The 15,769-nt window shown below is 58.9% G+C and overlaps 2 protein-coding genes across 8 annotated transcripts in view; one reads left to right on the forward strand and one right to left on the reverse strand.

Annotated features, from left to right (window-relative positions):
- Positions 1-15,769, reverse strand: part of LOC145519981 (uncharacterized) — a 131,387-nt gene that overhangs the window by 12,863 nt on the left and 102,755 nt on the right. For 2 of the 6 annotated variants that reach the window (XR_014064093.1, XR_014064094.1), the window contains exons 6-7: positions 7,604-7,715; positions 6,517-6,753 (exon numbers count right to left, since the gene is read on the reverse strand). Coding sequence is in view for 3 of the 6 variants with exons in the window: in XM_081525331.1 (XP_081381457.1) it covers positions 7,604-7,715 (112 nt within the window). In the remaining 3 variants the exon portion in view is untranslated. Of the gene's footprint in view, positions 1-6,516; positions 7,716-15,769 lie in introns of those variants that run through there. The other 4 variants (XR_014064092.1, XM_081525331.1, XM_081525332.1 and 1 more) reach the window with 3 other exon arrangements.
- DUSP7 (dual specificity phosphatase 7) lies at positions 663-7,940 on the forward strand. Of its 2 annotated transcripts, XM_081525297.1 has the most exons (3): positions 663-1,337; positions 2,812-3,246; positions 5,916-7,940. In XM_081525297.1, exons 1-3 carry the CDS (start codon positions 821-823, stop codon positions 6,221-6,223), a joined length of 1,260 nt encoding a protein of 419 aa, XP_081381423.1. In that variant the 5' UTR covers positions 663-820; the 3' UTR covers positions 6,224-7,940. The 2 variants fall into 2 exon arrangements, with proteins under 2 accessions (XP_081381423.1, XP_081381424.1); XM_081525298.1 differs by lacking the exon at positions 2,812-3,246.

Below are 15,769 nucleotides of genomic sequence, written 5' to 3' on the forward strand. Positions count from 1 at the left end.
GGGGATTTCTACAACCTAGCCCGCGGAGGGTGGCACGGCCCTGGGCCTTCCTACCTTCGCAGCTGCCTAGTTCTGCTTTCCCCCTCGGGCCTGCTGGAGTAAGACGACCCCTCACGTCTCCAAACGCGGAGCCCTCTTTGGGACTGTGCAGCCGCCTGAAACGGTGACCGCCTAGGCGCACAGGGAATGGCACAGAGTAGGTGTTCAGTTCCTGTTTGCTGAACTCACTGTGAGTTCGTGAATTAGTGGAGTCGACATGACTTCGGCTCAGCTTGATCGCCCCTATCCTCCGCTCCATCCCCGGGAGACTGCGGGAATGTAGGGGAGAGGATCCCGGGAGCGGGGACCCCCCCCCCCGGACAGCTCTTGGGACAGGCACAGAACTGGGAGCTCCGGGATAGGGACCCAGGAGTCTTTGTCGGGCCCCTGGGAGAGTTGTAGTGGGTTCTGGGCGGCAGCGCTGAGGCCGAGCGAAGGCCAGGGGGCTGGTCTCCGGGCTTAGGGGACCGCTCGAGTGCCCGCATACCCCGTAGGGAGGAGCGGCGGAGCCGCGGCGCCTTTAAGCTCGGGAGCCGCGGCGCGGCCCCGCCCCTCCCCGAGGACGCCTGGGCGCGCGGCCGCCTGAGACGCTGTTTAATTGGGGCTGTCAGGCCGCGGCGCGCGCGGAGGGCCGGGCGGGACGGAGGCCGGGAGGCCGGGGCGGCGGGCGTGCAGCTCGGCGGGAGGCGGGCGCCCGGAGACGCGGCTGGGGCCCGCGCGGCCGGGGCGCCGTCCCAGGGCAGGGCTGCCCGGCCCCGGCCCCGGGCCGCCCGCGCTCCCCATGAAAAACCAGCTCCGCGGCCCCCCAGCGCGGGCGCACATGTCGGCCTCGGGGGCGTCGGCGGCTGGGGACACCGTGGCGGGGTCGGAGCCCGGTGCGGGGTCTGGATCTGGCGCCGGCACTGGGGCAGGCGCGGCGGCGGGCGCAGGGGCCATGCCCTGCAAGAGCGCCGAGTGGCTGCAGGAGGAGTTGGAGGCGCGCGGCGGCGCGTCCCTGCTGCTGCTCGACTGCCGGCCGCACGAGCTCTTCGAGTCGTCACACATCGAGACGGCCATCAACCTGGCCATCCCGGGCCTCATGCTGCGCCGCCTCCGCAAAGGCAACCTGCCCATCCGCTCCATCATCCCCAACCACGCCGACAAGGAGCGTTTCGCTACGCGCTGCAAGGCGGCCACCGTGCTGCTCTACGACGAGGCCACGGCCGAATGGCAGCCAGAGCCCGGCGCTCCCGCCTCGGTGCTTGGCCTTCTCCTGCAAAAGCTGCGCGACGACGGCTGCCAGGCCTACTACCTCCAAGGTAAGGGCGGCAGCGAGACCCAGTCTGGAATTGGGGCTCTCCCGTGGCTCTCGGATGCCCCCGACGGAGGCGGCTTTCTCTCCCCGTGCCCGGCCTGTCCAGCCGGCGCCACGTCTCCCCCGCCCGCATCCTCCCCTCCAGGACTCCCGGCCCAAGCTGTGCGGGTATAGGCTGGTACAGTGGCCCCCTCTACACCCCTTTCCGGGCATGACCTGAGTCGGCTGAACAAACTTTTCCCCACTTGGGCTTTCCTTTTTTCCCCATTGTTGGAGCCGTGGTAGCTCCCAAGTTCCCCTGGAGCCCGGCAAAGGAGGGAGGGTCCCCTCCTGGGCACCAGTTCAGCTCCTCCAGCCTGGAATGGGTGTCCCTGGAAGGCCAGGGTTAGGATAGGAGCCTTTAATCACCACCCTCGCCCCTGCCAGGGCAGAGGGAGAGTTTGGGTTGGGGGACTCCGGGCATCTCCGTGTGGGGCTTGTCACTGGGGAATCACCACCTCTTGGAAGCGCTTGGGGCAGGGCTGTAAGGAGTATCCCTTGCCCCAGCTCTAGTTTTCCGAGACTCCCAAGTCCTTAGCCAGCCACCCCAGAGGTGGTGGAAGGGGGAGGCAGCCCTGGGAGGCGAGTGACTGCAGCCGGTGTTTCCAATTAACATTCCAAAATGGCCTCTTGCTGGCAGCGGGGCGGGCAGACGGGAGGGGAGGGGAGGCCTGCGGCACCCTCGGGCGCAGGGCCCATGCTTAGCTGCAGCGCGCTTCCCATTTCTTGTCCATGTAAAGCCCCCAGCAGCCTCCCCTTCTGTGGGTCCAAGGCCAGGGTGGGGGTACCTTGAGTTCTAAGGTGGGTTATGGAGAAGAAGAGCCAGGACCCCTTTTATGAACTGCTTCTGCTGGGGGAGAGAACCAGCCAATACCTTCACTACCCTCCCTGGCAGTGGTAGGGAGTGGGAGCAAGCGCTGGATTCCCAGTCGAGGGCCCAGGCCCTCTGCCTTGAGCTGACCCAGATGCAGCTCTGGCCTGTGATCTCTTCTCTAAGAGGGTTTGCAAACCCAGAGGTATTGCCCTGAGATGGGGTTGTTTGCTTTCCTTTACTGCAATTACTGAGCACCCATGGGTGCCTGGTGCAGGGGAGCTGTGGAAGAGGCATGGGCTGGATTCTGTCCTCAAGTGCCCTAAAGTCAGTGGTGTGGCTGGGGCCCTGAAGCCCTATGGGTTAGGGTTTGGTCCTCAGGCATGTTACTTGACCACCTGGGGTCTCAGTTTCCTCATCTGTAGGACAGATGAGGAGAGAGCAGCAGAGAGGGTATGTGTGTAAATACAGCACTGCCTGTGCCGTCCATTGTTGGTGGTGTGGTCCCTGCTATGAGGATCCCTGGCTGCTGTTGGTCCTGTGCAGCCAGTATGGCGACACCGGCCAGTGGTACTGTCAGTCTCACTTGGGCCCTGTCCACCCCACCCCCACCCCCCCGGGGCCACAGGTGGTTTCAACAAGTTCCAGACAGAGTACTCGGAGCACTGCGAGACCAACGTGGACAGCTCGTCCTCGCCAAGTGGCTCACCACCCACCTCGGTGCTGGGCTTGGGGGGTCTGCGCATCAGCTCTGACTGCTCGGACGGGGAGTCAGACCGAGAGCTGCCCAGCAGTGCCACCGAGTCAGATGGCAGCCCTGCGCCGTCCAGCCAGCCAGCCTTCCCAGTTCAGATCCTGCCCTACCTCTACCTCGGCTGTGCCAAGGACTCCACCAACCTGGATGTGCTCGGCAAGTACGGCATCAAGTATATCCTCAACGTCACTCCCAACCTGCCCAACGCCTTTGAGCACGGGGGCGAGTTCACCTACAAACAGATCCCCATCTCTGACCACTGGAGCCAGAACCTCTCCCAGTTCTTCCCCGAGGCCATCAGCTTCATTGGTAAGAGCTCCTGCGCGCGGGTGGGGTGGGGGGGGGGCAGGCGTGCGTGTGGAGATGTGTGGGGCTCTGGGTGTCGCCCGTGCCGGGCTTGGGTACTTCTGGGCCTGTCGAGGCTTGTGTGGAGCCCTGCGTGTGCCAGCCTGTGCCAATGGGTGTACTGGGGCCCACTCTTGAGTCACCACTGTGAGGCCCTCGGGGCCAGAGTGGTCCCCCAACCCGCACGCTCTCCACAGCTGCTGGAGCAGCGTGGACTCTGCTGTCCAGACACCTTGGCTTTTCTGGCTGTGCTGTCTGGGGCTCAAACATCCCAGCTCTCAGACCTCCCACGGGTCTCACTTGCCCTGCGCCACACCTCAGCACATGTTCCTCGAGGACAGGCTGTCACGCTGCCTCTTTGGGCTCTACTGTGTACCTGAGGGGGCTAAAGGGTAGTCTGGAGCCAGAGGCCTACCCCAACCTGGCAGCTCTTGGGACGTGGTGACCCAGAGAGCCTCGGGGTGGCCTCAGATATTCCCGGCAGCCTGTGGGGCTGGCTTGGTATCCAGGCGGTGAGGGGAGGCAGAGGAAGGCCTCCCCCAGAGCACTGTGCTCTGCCATCTGGCTCGGCGCCCTCTGAGCCCCTGCATCCGCAGCCTCGGCTGACTCGGGCTCCTTATCTCTGACCTCCCTGCCCGCTTCCTCCTCAGCCAGCTGGAAGCTATCAGTCAGCAGGTCACCGTCCCTGGCTCGGCCATCCCCAGGATTCAGGAAAGGGATAGGAGATGAGGGGGCGAATGTAAACCCTGGGCTCTCTTGAGGCTGGTGACCAGGGTTCTGCCCAGCCTCCGGGCAGCGTTTTCCCGCTGGCGGCTGTGTCCAGTGGAGGGCGTTTTGGTGTCAGCTGGGCTGGGCTAGCTTTAATAACAGGAAGTGGGAGGCTTCCCCGCCTCATCCGCTTACTGGGAACCAAAACTAGGTGCCTGGCTGGGAGGAAGGAAGGAAGCTGGGGCGGGGGAGGGGTTGTGTCAGGGGCCATCCGGAGCTTCCCCACTCTGCCCCAAGGACGTGCCCAAGAGGGTATGGGTGCCACCTCAGCACTTGTGGTCTCCCCAGCGAGGTGTGGGGTGAAGGGGGGGTGCCCCAAGACTTACCAGGGCTGAGCCTAATTTGTAGGTGCTTTTATCCCTCTTGAAGGCCCCTTTCATCAGGGGAAGGGGACAGGATATAGAGGTGGGGGGAACCGTGTTCCCTGTTTGACAAGAGAAGGAAGTGATGCTCAGATCCCAGAGGACTCTGGGTGGGGGGGGAGGTGGAGAGGGGATGAAGCACCAGCCTCCCCAAGACCCAGCCACACCCCTTAAAGAGCTAAAAATCAAGCCAGCAAGAAGTGGTTTTACTTGGGATCACCTGGGAGTGGGTTTGGGGACCAGGCTTCCCCATTATCTTGATGTATCACCATCACTGGAGGCCTTTCTCCACCAACCCCCTCCTCCTGCCCCAAATTTCAAGGTCAGACAACGTGTTCCACGTGAATCTGCGGCATCTGTCTCTTCCCCTGCTGGTCTTGCCCCCGGCTGGTCCTCGAGTCTGGATTAAGCACCTACTGCATGTTCAGCCCTGGGAATCCTCACGTGGGGTTGGGAAAGGGAAGTCCTGCCAGGCCCGAGATAGTGCGCACCCCCGAGGAGCAGTCTACGAACCTCCGCACCTCCTGCAGGAGTGGGCCCTGCTCCTGGGGCTCAGGAATCCCGAGGGCCCCAGGGTTGCCTCTCCTTCATCTGTGTCCCCAGCACAGCCACAGCACAGCAATGCAGCCACCCTCGGGGCTGGGGGGAGAGAGTGTAGGACTGAGCTGGTCAGCAGCTCGGCCAGCATGTGAGCTCCGAGCACATGTCAGGAGCCTGGCGCCGCACTGGGGAGGGTGCGGGGAGAGCTGCCGAACTGGAGTGGCCGTACTGGGAGGTGTTACTGGCACGTGGGCCAGGGAACAGTCTAGGAAGTGGGCTGGGTGGGCCCCACCTAAGCTCCCCTGGTGAAACTAGGCGTGGCCCTGGTCCCCCATCTATTCAGGAGCAGGACCCAGGCCCCCGGGGACTGGCTGGGCCCAGTCCAGAGCTGAGTGCTGCCCGCTGGTTCCTTGTGGAAGGGCCTCCGTGACGCCCACGGCCAAAGGAGGCTCTCGGGGCGCCCCTGGAGCTTCCCCAGGAGGTGGGCCAGCAGGGGTGAGTGCTGCGTGTTAGGAGGAACTCTCGTGTGGCCTTGTCACTGTGTGTGTCTGCCTGTCTCATTTATAAGATAACCTCGGCAGCCATGGTGCAGATGACCCAAGAGGATGCAGGTGACTCCTCAGCACGTCACACGTAGCACACAGTTACAGCAGCGGGAGGACTGGCAGTAGGCACAGGGCTCATGGAGCCCTCGCTTGGCTCAGATCTCTCTAAGGGCCCCGTGAGTAAGCAGATCTGTCCGACAGAGCAGAAACTGAGGTGCAGGCACATCAGCTGGAACTGTGGCAGAGCCCCTCCATGGTCATGCTCTGGACCTCGACCCCAAGTTGCTGTCCCACCTGCCTGGGACTTCACCAAGTCCCTCAAGAGAGGCACCAGTCCCTTGCCACGCCCCTCTCTGTGCCCCACCCATGGGAGCTCCCTGGAGGGGGCACCACCCTGACCCATGCCCGTGTATTGCAGACGAGGCCCGCTCCAAGAAGTGCGGGGTCCTGGTGCATTGCCTGGCAGGCATCAGCCGCTCGGTGACGGTCACAGTGGCCTACCTGATGCAGAAGATGAACCTGTCGCTCAACGACGCCTACGACTTTGTCAAGAGGAAAAAGTCCAACATCTCACCCAACTTCAACTTTATGGGGCAGCTGCTGGACTTCGAGCGGACGCTGGGGCTGAGCAGCCCGTGTGACAACCACACCCCCAGCGAGCAGCTCTACTTCTCCACACCTACCAACCACAACCTGTTCCCACTCAACACGCTCGAGTCCACGTGAGGCCGGGGGCACGGGGCAACGGGCCAGCCCCTCCCAGGCCCCCACAGGGCCCGCCGGGAGGGCCCAGGCCTGCTGCCTCTGGCCTGAGGAACCCAGACATCACCTGTGCCCAGAGGTGAGCTTCCCAGCGTCCCACAGCCAGGCCTCCACCGGCAGGACTTTCCGGAGGGGCCCAGGGCGTTCAGACACATGGCTTTGGGAGTTCATTGGGGCCTCTCCTTGTCCCAGGACACTCCTTTCTGCTGATGGCTCAGCCAGTTTGGCTGTTTTTTTTAAAAGACATATCCATGGACCTGAGTTTACTTTTTACTTCTGGCAGGTAAACCCAAGCTCCCTGGAGCAGAGAGGGTGTTGAAGCTCTGCTTGATTGTTCTTTTTTGTAATGAAAAGTGTTATTTTCAGGCTACATACAACAGTGGATTGTATAAACCAGTATTTCATCCCTTTCTTGATCCAGTGAGAGAGAGACAGAGGGTGTTATCTGTTTGTTTTTCTTCCTATTTCAAAAAGCAATTCTTGAGTTTCTGTTTCTGTTTTAATAGAAAAGACAAACCCCACGTTGATCTTGACCTTGACCAAATGCATTTTGCACATGTGTGAAGCCTCCGTTTCTGCAGCGGCCCTTAAAGGGGTGGTTTGCTGCTCCCAGCGGGGGTCTCCCAGGCCTGCCCCCATCTCCCACCTCAGCCGAGCCCAACCTGGCGCTGCATTCACCTGTGATGACCGCTGTGGGTGGTGGACTGGACAGGTGACCTTTGCATTCTCTGCCTACCCACTTGCCCTCTGGTGGTCCCTGCAGACCATCCCAGGCAGGAGAGGAGGCCACAGGGGACTGCCAAGCAGTAGCATTAACCCTCTGGGCTCAGCCCCGAGGAGGGCCCCAGGCCCTTTTTATACCTACTCGCTACTTCTGTCTCTCTCTCTCTGTTTGTAGCTGAGGGTGCAGCCCAGTGGCTGGGGAGGTTTAGGTGGAGGGCGCAGCCCTGCCTCCCAGGTCTCCTCCCTCACCCTGGTTGTTGCTTGGGTTCCAGCTGCCACTCCCAGCCCCTCAACCCGTGGAAGCCGGCCCTGTGCGCGTCTTCCCCATGCCTTGTATTAAGAAACTCACATCCATTTCAATCCCGGGGCGGGTGGTGGTGGGGGCAGTAAGGACGAACAGGAAAAGGGGTGTGAAGCTCTGTCCACCCCGCCACCCAACCCCGGTGTCCACAGAACAAAGCCACGGATTCCGTTATCCTCCTCCAGTTCTGTTCCTTCTCCAAATTCCATTTTCCCAGGTGGTGGAACTGCGTGGGGGCCCGGGGAGGGCCGGGGTCCCTGAGTGAGCCAGCACTCGGCGTGTAAGCGAGGCCACGGAAACTCTGCCCCAATGCATCTTACCTCACAGGGCTGGGTTTCAGGGATTCTTCAAGGCAGCAGATGAAAATCTTGCCACAGTTGAGAAATTGACAAGAAGCTTCCATGCTATGTACATGGTTCTCTCTTTTTTTACCTTTGAAAAGAAAAACCCAGAAAAACGCATCAGATTTGTGTAAATGAGGGTATGCCAACAGGGGTGGCCAGTTTTGCTTTGTGATCTTATGAAGGAAAATTTGTGACCCTACATACACACACACACACACACACACACACACACACACACATATATATATGTATATCCCGAACCAGCAACGGGACTTTGTTTATATTGCAAATAAATATTATTTTTTCTTTAAAATGAGTGGTGTCTGATAAGGGCCAGGGCAATGAGGAGAAGCACTGTGGCCATATCCGGGGGCCTGCTGGGCACTTACTGGGACTGGTCAGAGGTGCCCAAAGCTGGGAGGAGCAGCTGGGGTGTGGGTCGGCAGGGACACCGGGGCTTTGGTCCCCAGGGTGACAGGAGAGCCAGGCGTGGAGATGTTCTGTGCACCAAGGTCACACGGCAGAGCCCCTGCTTGCCCAGACACACCCAGCGTTGCCCGCTTGGATGCTGCCCAGGCCGCCCAGCCGCTCCAGGTCGTGACTGGCCCTTCCTCTTGCTGCTCTCGGGGACGGGACATGGGCTGTGCATCTGTCAACCTCACCCCCCCCACCACTGTCCCTAGGGTGCCTGCAGGACCTGATGCTGGTCAGTGAGCAGGTCAGCCCCGCAGGAGCTAGGTCCCTCGGGCCCCCTGAGCCACAGCATCCATTTCTATACAGTGAGGCCAACACACCCCGATGCCCAGTGCTTTCCCATTCGGGCACGATGAGCCCCGCACCTTCATTTCCTGGTCTTGACCTGGGCCTACAGCGGGGCCTGGACCTTGCCTGGCTTCCCCAGGGCAGCTGAGCGGCAGCCCTCCAGGCAGGCCCCTCTGGAGGCTTCAGACTCAACCCTGGGGGGGAGCAGGGGACACGGAAGGGGCCTGGAGGGGTTGGAAGGCCACAGTCTGGCCCGGGGAGCGAGGCCCCCAGTCAGAGACGGGGAACTGGGAGCCCTGCCCGCAGGGGCTTCACCTCCGACCGAATCGGCTCCAGTCGGGAACTTGGGGTCTGGGTTGCTGACTCCGTCTCCCCATCTCTGCTGCCCCCCTGGTGTTATCCCTTCTGCTGTGACCAGCACTGGACCGGCTCCAAGTGGCAGGTAGGTGGGCACGGCCAGAAGAGTGAGTGATTCAGCCGCTTCCTTAGGACTCCCCACTTTGGGGCCGTCTAGGCTCCCTCCCATGTCTCACCCCATCTTGCCATGAGTTACATCCAACAGTCCAGTCACAGCTTCACTTGTTGACTGCTGAGGGCCGCGTTGGTTCGAACCCCAGCTGTGTGGCTGTCAGCCTTCTCATCTTCCTTTCTTTGGCTGCGCTGGGTCTTAGCTTCGCGACTGGGGATCTAGTTCCCTGGCCGGGGAGGGAACCTGGGCCCCCTACACTGGGAGCATGAGGTCTTAGCCACCAGACCACAGGGGGAAGTCCCCAGCCTTCTCATCTTTAGAACTGGGGAACACCAGGCCTGAGGGAGGGAGGAGGGGGTTCTCACAGTGTCGGCAACGGGGCGGGGGCTGCTTTTGCTCGTGGGCCTGGGTCCTTGTGTGCCAGGGGCAGGCAAGGGGGTGGGGGCCTGAGCAGGCAGAGACTGGACCTTTGTTCCCTCTCGCTGCCCTCCGCATGGGCTGGGGAAACCCGCGGGTGCTGGGCTGGGGGCTGGGCCCTTGACAGCCCGAGTAAGTGCCTGGCAGTGCCGGCGTGCCCAAGCACAGGGCTGGGGGGGGGGGCCAGGGGGGAGCGGCAGTCTCCTCCTGAACCCGTCCTCCAGCCAAGGGCTGAGGAGCATTACCTCCTACGCAACCCTAGGCCAGGGGGCCTCTCTGACCCTCAGTGTCCTCATCTGCAGCAACTCCCACCTCACTGCCCTGCCTGGCTGAGGTGGAAACAGAGGGACAGGGCATGGCTGGGGCCCTGGGTCCTTGCTCTGACCTTGGCCTAGGCCATACTTACTCTGGACTGCTGTCCCCACGCTGGGTCCCAGGTCGTGCCTCACGGTCCCTCCCTCTGAGCTCTTGTTATTCCAGTCTGTTTAGGCCGTGCTGTCCCTGCGCCCCATGGGCCCTGTCCATTCCAGGCCATCTCTGGCTGAGGTCTAGACGCCAGTGGGGCTCAAGGACACCCGGCTCCCCGGGCTGCATCTACTTCCTCTCTGCTCTCAGTCCCATCTCTCTCCTCTTGACCCTCTTTTTTTTTTGTCTCCCTTTGGGTTCCCATTTCTGTCCCCATCTCAGCCCGGGCCCCCAAGGACCCCCTCACCCACTCAGCATTCTCGCAGGAGGATCTGAGCCACTCACTCCCTCACTTGCACATTCATCCAGCAGCCATTTCCTGTGCCGACTGGGCATATGTTCCCGGGAGTGGGAACATGCCTGAGGGAAGCTCAGTGATGTCAGGCTGCGTGGCAGGATAATGGGGCCTTGACTGTCCTACGATATATGAATCAGGTGCAACAGCAGGAGTGACTAAGGCTGGACACAAGAAAGAACTTGTAACCTGTGGAGGAGTCTCCTTGAAGCAGGTGTGACAAGGAGACCACAAAAGAGATGGACTCTCGGGTGGTCCTGCACTGAGCCTGGAGCAGAGGGAGGCAGCCCTCAGGAGAGGGGCCACTCCCCTTCCCCCAGGGCCGCTCCCCAGAGTGCAAACACAGTCATCCCCAGTGAATGGGGCAGGGCAGGGGTAGGCAGCAAGTCTGTGCTGGAACCAGCTGTCACCTTGCTGCCGCCACCGCCCGGCACACGCAGGCCGGGCCCGGACGCTGTGTCTGCAGCGGGCAGGCCCTCCGCATCAGTGCTATGTGGCCGGGAACACAGGGATCCACAGCCAAGCCCTTAACAGAAGCCAGAGACACTGAGCAAAAGCAAGGCCTGCCCACCCTGCTCCCCCAGCCTTCTCACCCCCGGGGCTGGGAGCCTTCTCCCTCTGGCACTACAGAGGACCAGATCCATGAGCTCGTGCACACACACGGCCCCCTCATTTCTCAGACAAGACAAGCCCAAGCAGGTCTCAGGGTAATGAAGGAGACGCCTGCCTCTGACTCCAGCCTCCTCTCATCAGGGTGTGGCCGGTGAGGTCATCCCTTCCCAGGCAAGGCCATTACAGACCATCATCAGCGACTCCCCAGGGGTAAGATGAGGCCTCAGCCCCACTGTCTCTGGCTGTGGGCCAGATGAGCCCTGAGAGACGACAGGGGACACCTGCCCCTGCCAGACCCACTTTGCTCAGGCAGGCAGTCCCCTTCCCGGGGCTGCTCTGTCACCTACCTGCGGGGGTAGGGGGGTCACCTACCCCCACGGCTTCTGTGCATCTGGAGGAACCCCATCCGCCCGCTCCACACCCACACCTCCTTCTCTAGTCCCAGCGCCCTTCCACCCCTGCTGCAGGCCAAGGAGGAGTCGCAGCCCCTTCTCTGGGGCTGGATGGGCCAGGAGGGGAGTGGAGGGATGTGGTCCAGAGGACAGGGGAGCTTTAAGCCCAGGGCTGGCAAGGTCTGGTTGTCACTAGAAAGATCCCCTAGAATGTAAGTTGGCGCAGCTACTGTGGAAAACAGTATGGAAGTTCCTCAGAAAACAGAGAATTACCGTATAATCCAACAGTCCCACTCCTGAGCATATACCTGGACAAAACTATAATTCAAATAGATACACACCCCCCTATGTTCACAGCAGCACCATTCACAATAGTCAAGACACGGAAACAACTGTATGTTCACTGACAGATGAACGGGTAAAGAAGACGAGGTGTATATACATAACAGAATACTACTCGGCCATGAAAAAGAACGAAATAATGCCACGTGCAGGTACATAGATAAACCCAGAGGTTATCACACTAAGTGAAGTTAGTCAGAGAAAGACAAATACTATATCATACCACTTATATGTGGAACCTAAAATATGACCCAAATGAATCTGTGATGAAATGGACTCAGAGAACAGACTTGATGGTGGTTGCCAAGGGGGAAGGGGAGGAATGAAGGGGGAAGCCGGGGTTAGTGATGTACCCATTTGTATATAGAATGGATAAACAACAAGGTCCTACTAGAGACCACAGGGAACTGTATTCAGTATCCTATGATAAACTATGAAGGAAAAGCATATTTTAAAAAGAATGTGTGTGTGTGTGTGTATACGTATAAGAGCTGAATCACTTTGGTGTACAACAGAACTTAACACAGCATTGTAAATCAACTATACTTCAATTAAAAACTATTGTTACAATTTTTTTTAAAGAAAGACCCTCTAGTTTCTGAGTGGAGAACAGGCTAAGGGGCAGGTGTTCAGGACAGGGGACCTGAGGAGGCTAGGATGGTCAGGGTGCGTGCCGGGGCTGGACCACTGTGGCCTGGGAAGGGCAGAGAGAGGACACCACTGCAGGGCCAGCAGACTTGTGTGACTTAGGAGAACCCTGTGGGCCTTTCCAGGACAGACCCCCCCCTGCCCCCAGCATATCCTCTGCTGTAGCTCCTCTGTGAAGTACCCAGATAATACTGTCAGATGCACATTTCCTGAGTTGTTTCACAGATGTGAAAATCACCCACCAAATGGAAGATGTGAACGACCTGATGACCATGAGGACAGCAGCCCCTAGACCTACTGGCTCCCAAGGATTGATAATGTTAACCCCTGTGACACTGTCCTGTGTCCTCACCATCAACCAGAGAATCGTGCACAAGCTGATCACACAGCCTGCCAACTCCCCTCCCTCACCCGGCCTTTCAAAATGCTTCACTGAAAGCCTGTGGGGAGTGGAAGGGTCCTGAGCACCAGCCACCCCTTCTCTTGTGTTGGCGCCTGCAGTAAACACTGCCTGTCCGTCCCCACAACCTAGGGTCAGCAGATGGGCTTCACTGCACACAGGCAAGCGGACCGGGGCTTGGTTCTGGCCGCTGGCATCCCTACTCCCCTGCCCCCACCCCTCACTGTGCCCCCACAGCTGAGACCACCAGTGTCCTCCCTTGGATTGGACAGCACAGACTGGAGGCCCCTCCCAGAGCCTCAGTTTTCTCATCTGTACAGTGGGGTTGAAAACTGTAGTTCTAAGAGGAGATGGCAGGATGAAGGGTCTTCTTCTCAGTGAGGCCCTGGGAACACGAGCAGTGGGTGATGCTGATTTAACTGTGGCTGCCCCCTGATGAGGGGCACTGCCCGGGGCTGGCCACTGCTGACTCCTGTGTGATCCTGGACAAGCCTCCTCCCCAGTCCAAGTCCTCGGGTTCCCTGATGAGAAAAGTGACCCAGGGGACCCACCCCCAGACCCTCAGTTCTGTCCCAAGGCCTGGACAGCTGGGCATCAGCAGTCGCCTGGGAGCCAGTGCCCAGCCTGCGGAGAAGGCAGGGTCCTGGGCCGAGAGGCCTTGGCTGGGGTGAGGGGTGCCTCTCTCTGCTCAGCAGAGCCCTTTGCTGCAGCCCCTTGAGGATGTCTGCCCCTTCTGTCTACCTGCCCAGAGGACTCCCCGCAGTGTCCCCTGACCCAAGGTCCAGAAAAACTCAGAGTGCTGCCAAGCACGCGGCCCCGGGGGAGCCCCGGCCTCTGCTCACAGCTCCACAGTCTGCTCCTCCCCAGTCCCAGCCTGCATCTGGGAAAGGTTTGATCGTGTAGTCTGAGTGTCTTCTGGGGCCATCAGGAAGGGCCTTGCGCTCAGCCTGCTCCCCACACTCTATTCCTTTGCTCCATTTCCTACGTCTCTTGCCCAAAGACCCTCCTCACTAGCCCCTGAGTTCCCCAGCCCTGTCTCTCCTTGGCCCTACACCCACGGTACCCGTCTGTCCTCTGCTCACATTGGGCCCAAACCTAGGCTTGCCGGGAGCTGCTTCTCTTCCGGCCCCGATGGAGCCTGGCATGGGGGCTTGGGAAGGTGCTCCTGGACAGGGAACAGCTGGAGTAAGGCCTGGCTCCCGCTTTTACTCCAACCACCTGGAGCCAGGCCCTGGCAGCCCAGTCCTCTGCCCCTCCCTGGTCACCTGGTGCTCGGGCTGCCTTGCTTTTTCCCTGTCCCATCGGCACGTATGGGCTAGGACCCTCGGTGCAGTGTTTTCTACATTGCGGACTCTTTCCTTGGGCCTTATGCCTGGAAGCGGCATTTCCGGGTCAAACACCTATGCTCTACTTTTTCCAGTTGGTTTCTGAAAGGAAAGCAGGACCGTTTGTCTTTAACTTTTGGCCATTATTGATTCTAATTCAGAGAAGCCGTGTATCTGCAGCACCAGGCACTCAGCAAGGCATTGGGGGCCAAGTCATAGGGCCAGAGGCTCCTGTCCCTCAAAGCTGTTCTGCCTGGGAGTCTGGCTGGCATCTGATCCTCTGGCATTTCTAATTGCAGTAAGAGTAGTAATAATAACACAGCTGCATGGCCCTCACTCTGGGCCAGTGTGTCCCTCTGGATTTATGTGATAAACTCCTGTAGTCCTCCCTGCAGTCCTGGGAGGGAGGTGCTGACCATCCCTGATGGGCAGATGTGGAAGTCAAGCTGAGAGGGGTCCGCACTGGGGTCTGGGTGCCCGTCTGGCTGATTCTTCTCATAGGGAAGAACCAATCTGACTCCGCACTGGACCTGTTTCTTTTACTCTAGCCTTTGTGTTCTATTGTTTTTGCTACAAATTAAGAATGCTGCCTAGGGGACTTCGCTGGTGGCTCAGTGATAAAGAACCCATCTCCCAGTGCAGAGGACCTGGGTTCAATCCCTGGTCTGGGAAGATCCCACGTGCGCCCAGAGACTGAGCTCTGCAACAAGAGAAGCCACCACAGTGAGAAGCCCATGCACTGCAGCTGGAGAGCAGTCCCCACTCCCCACAACTAGACAAGCCCATGCAGCAATGAAGACCCAGCACAGCCAATACATAATTATTCTTTTTAAAAAGTTATAAAAGAAAAAAGAATGCTGCCCATAGTCTGAAATATACAGGCTAGCCCATTCTCAGGGCTCTGATTTTTACAGGTGTAACACTTTCCCATTCATACAGAGATAGAAAGTTGTGGAACAGAGAATCACACTTGTCTTATTGGAAGTTTACAGAACATCATGACCTGAGTTCCATGGGCAGCCGCGAGACCGAAGATCTGACACCAGGTTTGCAACAACCAACCACACTTCCTCTCTCCTTTTAACACAAAAGAAGCCTGAATTCTAACTCTGGTGAAGTGGTTCTTGGGGACTCTAGTCCACTATCTTCTCAGTCTGCTGATTTTTTTAAATAAAGTCGCTATCCTTGTAGCAACAACTCACCTCTCGATTTACTTGCCTGTTGTGCGGCCAACAGTACAAGCTTGGACTCAGTACCACTCAACTACCCCAGGCCTGAGAGCTCCACCAAGGCTTGCGGTCTCTGACCACTCTCAAGCCCTCCACCATCTGGGCTCCCACCAGTGCCCACCACAGGAAAGAAGCATCCTGAGGGAGGGGGCCTGTACCCCCACCCCTGCTTTCTGAAGGGATTACCATGCATCTGTGGGTTCCTGGGGCCAGGTGGGCAGGGGAGGCAGAGGAAAAACACTGGCAATATCTTGAGAGGCTGTCCCAGAGGGCACAGCCAGGAGGGGCAGAGGCTCAGGGACACGCAATTCTAATAGGTAAGGCGCCTAGGGATTAGATCTGGTACACAGAGTGCCTGAAGAACTATGGACGGAGGTTCATAACATTGTACAGAAGGCAGTGATCAAAACCATCCCCAAGAAATGCAAGAAAGCAAAGTGGTTGTCCGAGGAGGCCTTACAAATAGCTGAGAAAAGAAGAGAAGCGAAAGGCAAGGGAGAAAGGGAAAGATACACTCAACTGAATGCAGAGTTCCAGAGAACAGAAAGGAGAGAAAAAAGTCTTTTTAAAAGAACAATGCAAAGAAATAGAGGAAAACAATAGAATGGGAAAGAGTAGAGATCTCTTCAAGAAAACTGGAGTTATCAAGGGAACACTTCATACAAGGATGGGCACAATAAAGGACAGAAACGGTAAGGACCTAACAGAAGCAGAAGAGTTTAAGAAGAGGTGGCAAGAATACACAGAAGAACTGGACAAGAAAGGTCTTAATGATCTACATAACCA

The sequence above is a fragment of the Giraffa tippelskirchi genome, chromosome 9 (assembly GCF_054371585.1).
Source record: "Giraffa tippelskirchi isolate mGirTip1 chromosome 9, T2T-mGirTip1v1.2.pri, whole genome shotgun sequence".
Classification (NCBI taxonomy): Eukaryota; Metazoa; Chordata; class Mammalia; order Artiodactyla; family Giraffidae; genus Giraffa; species Giraffa tippelskirchi.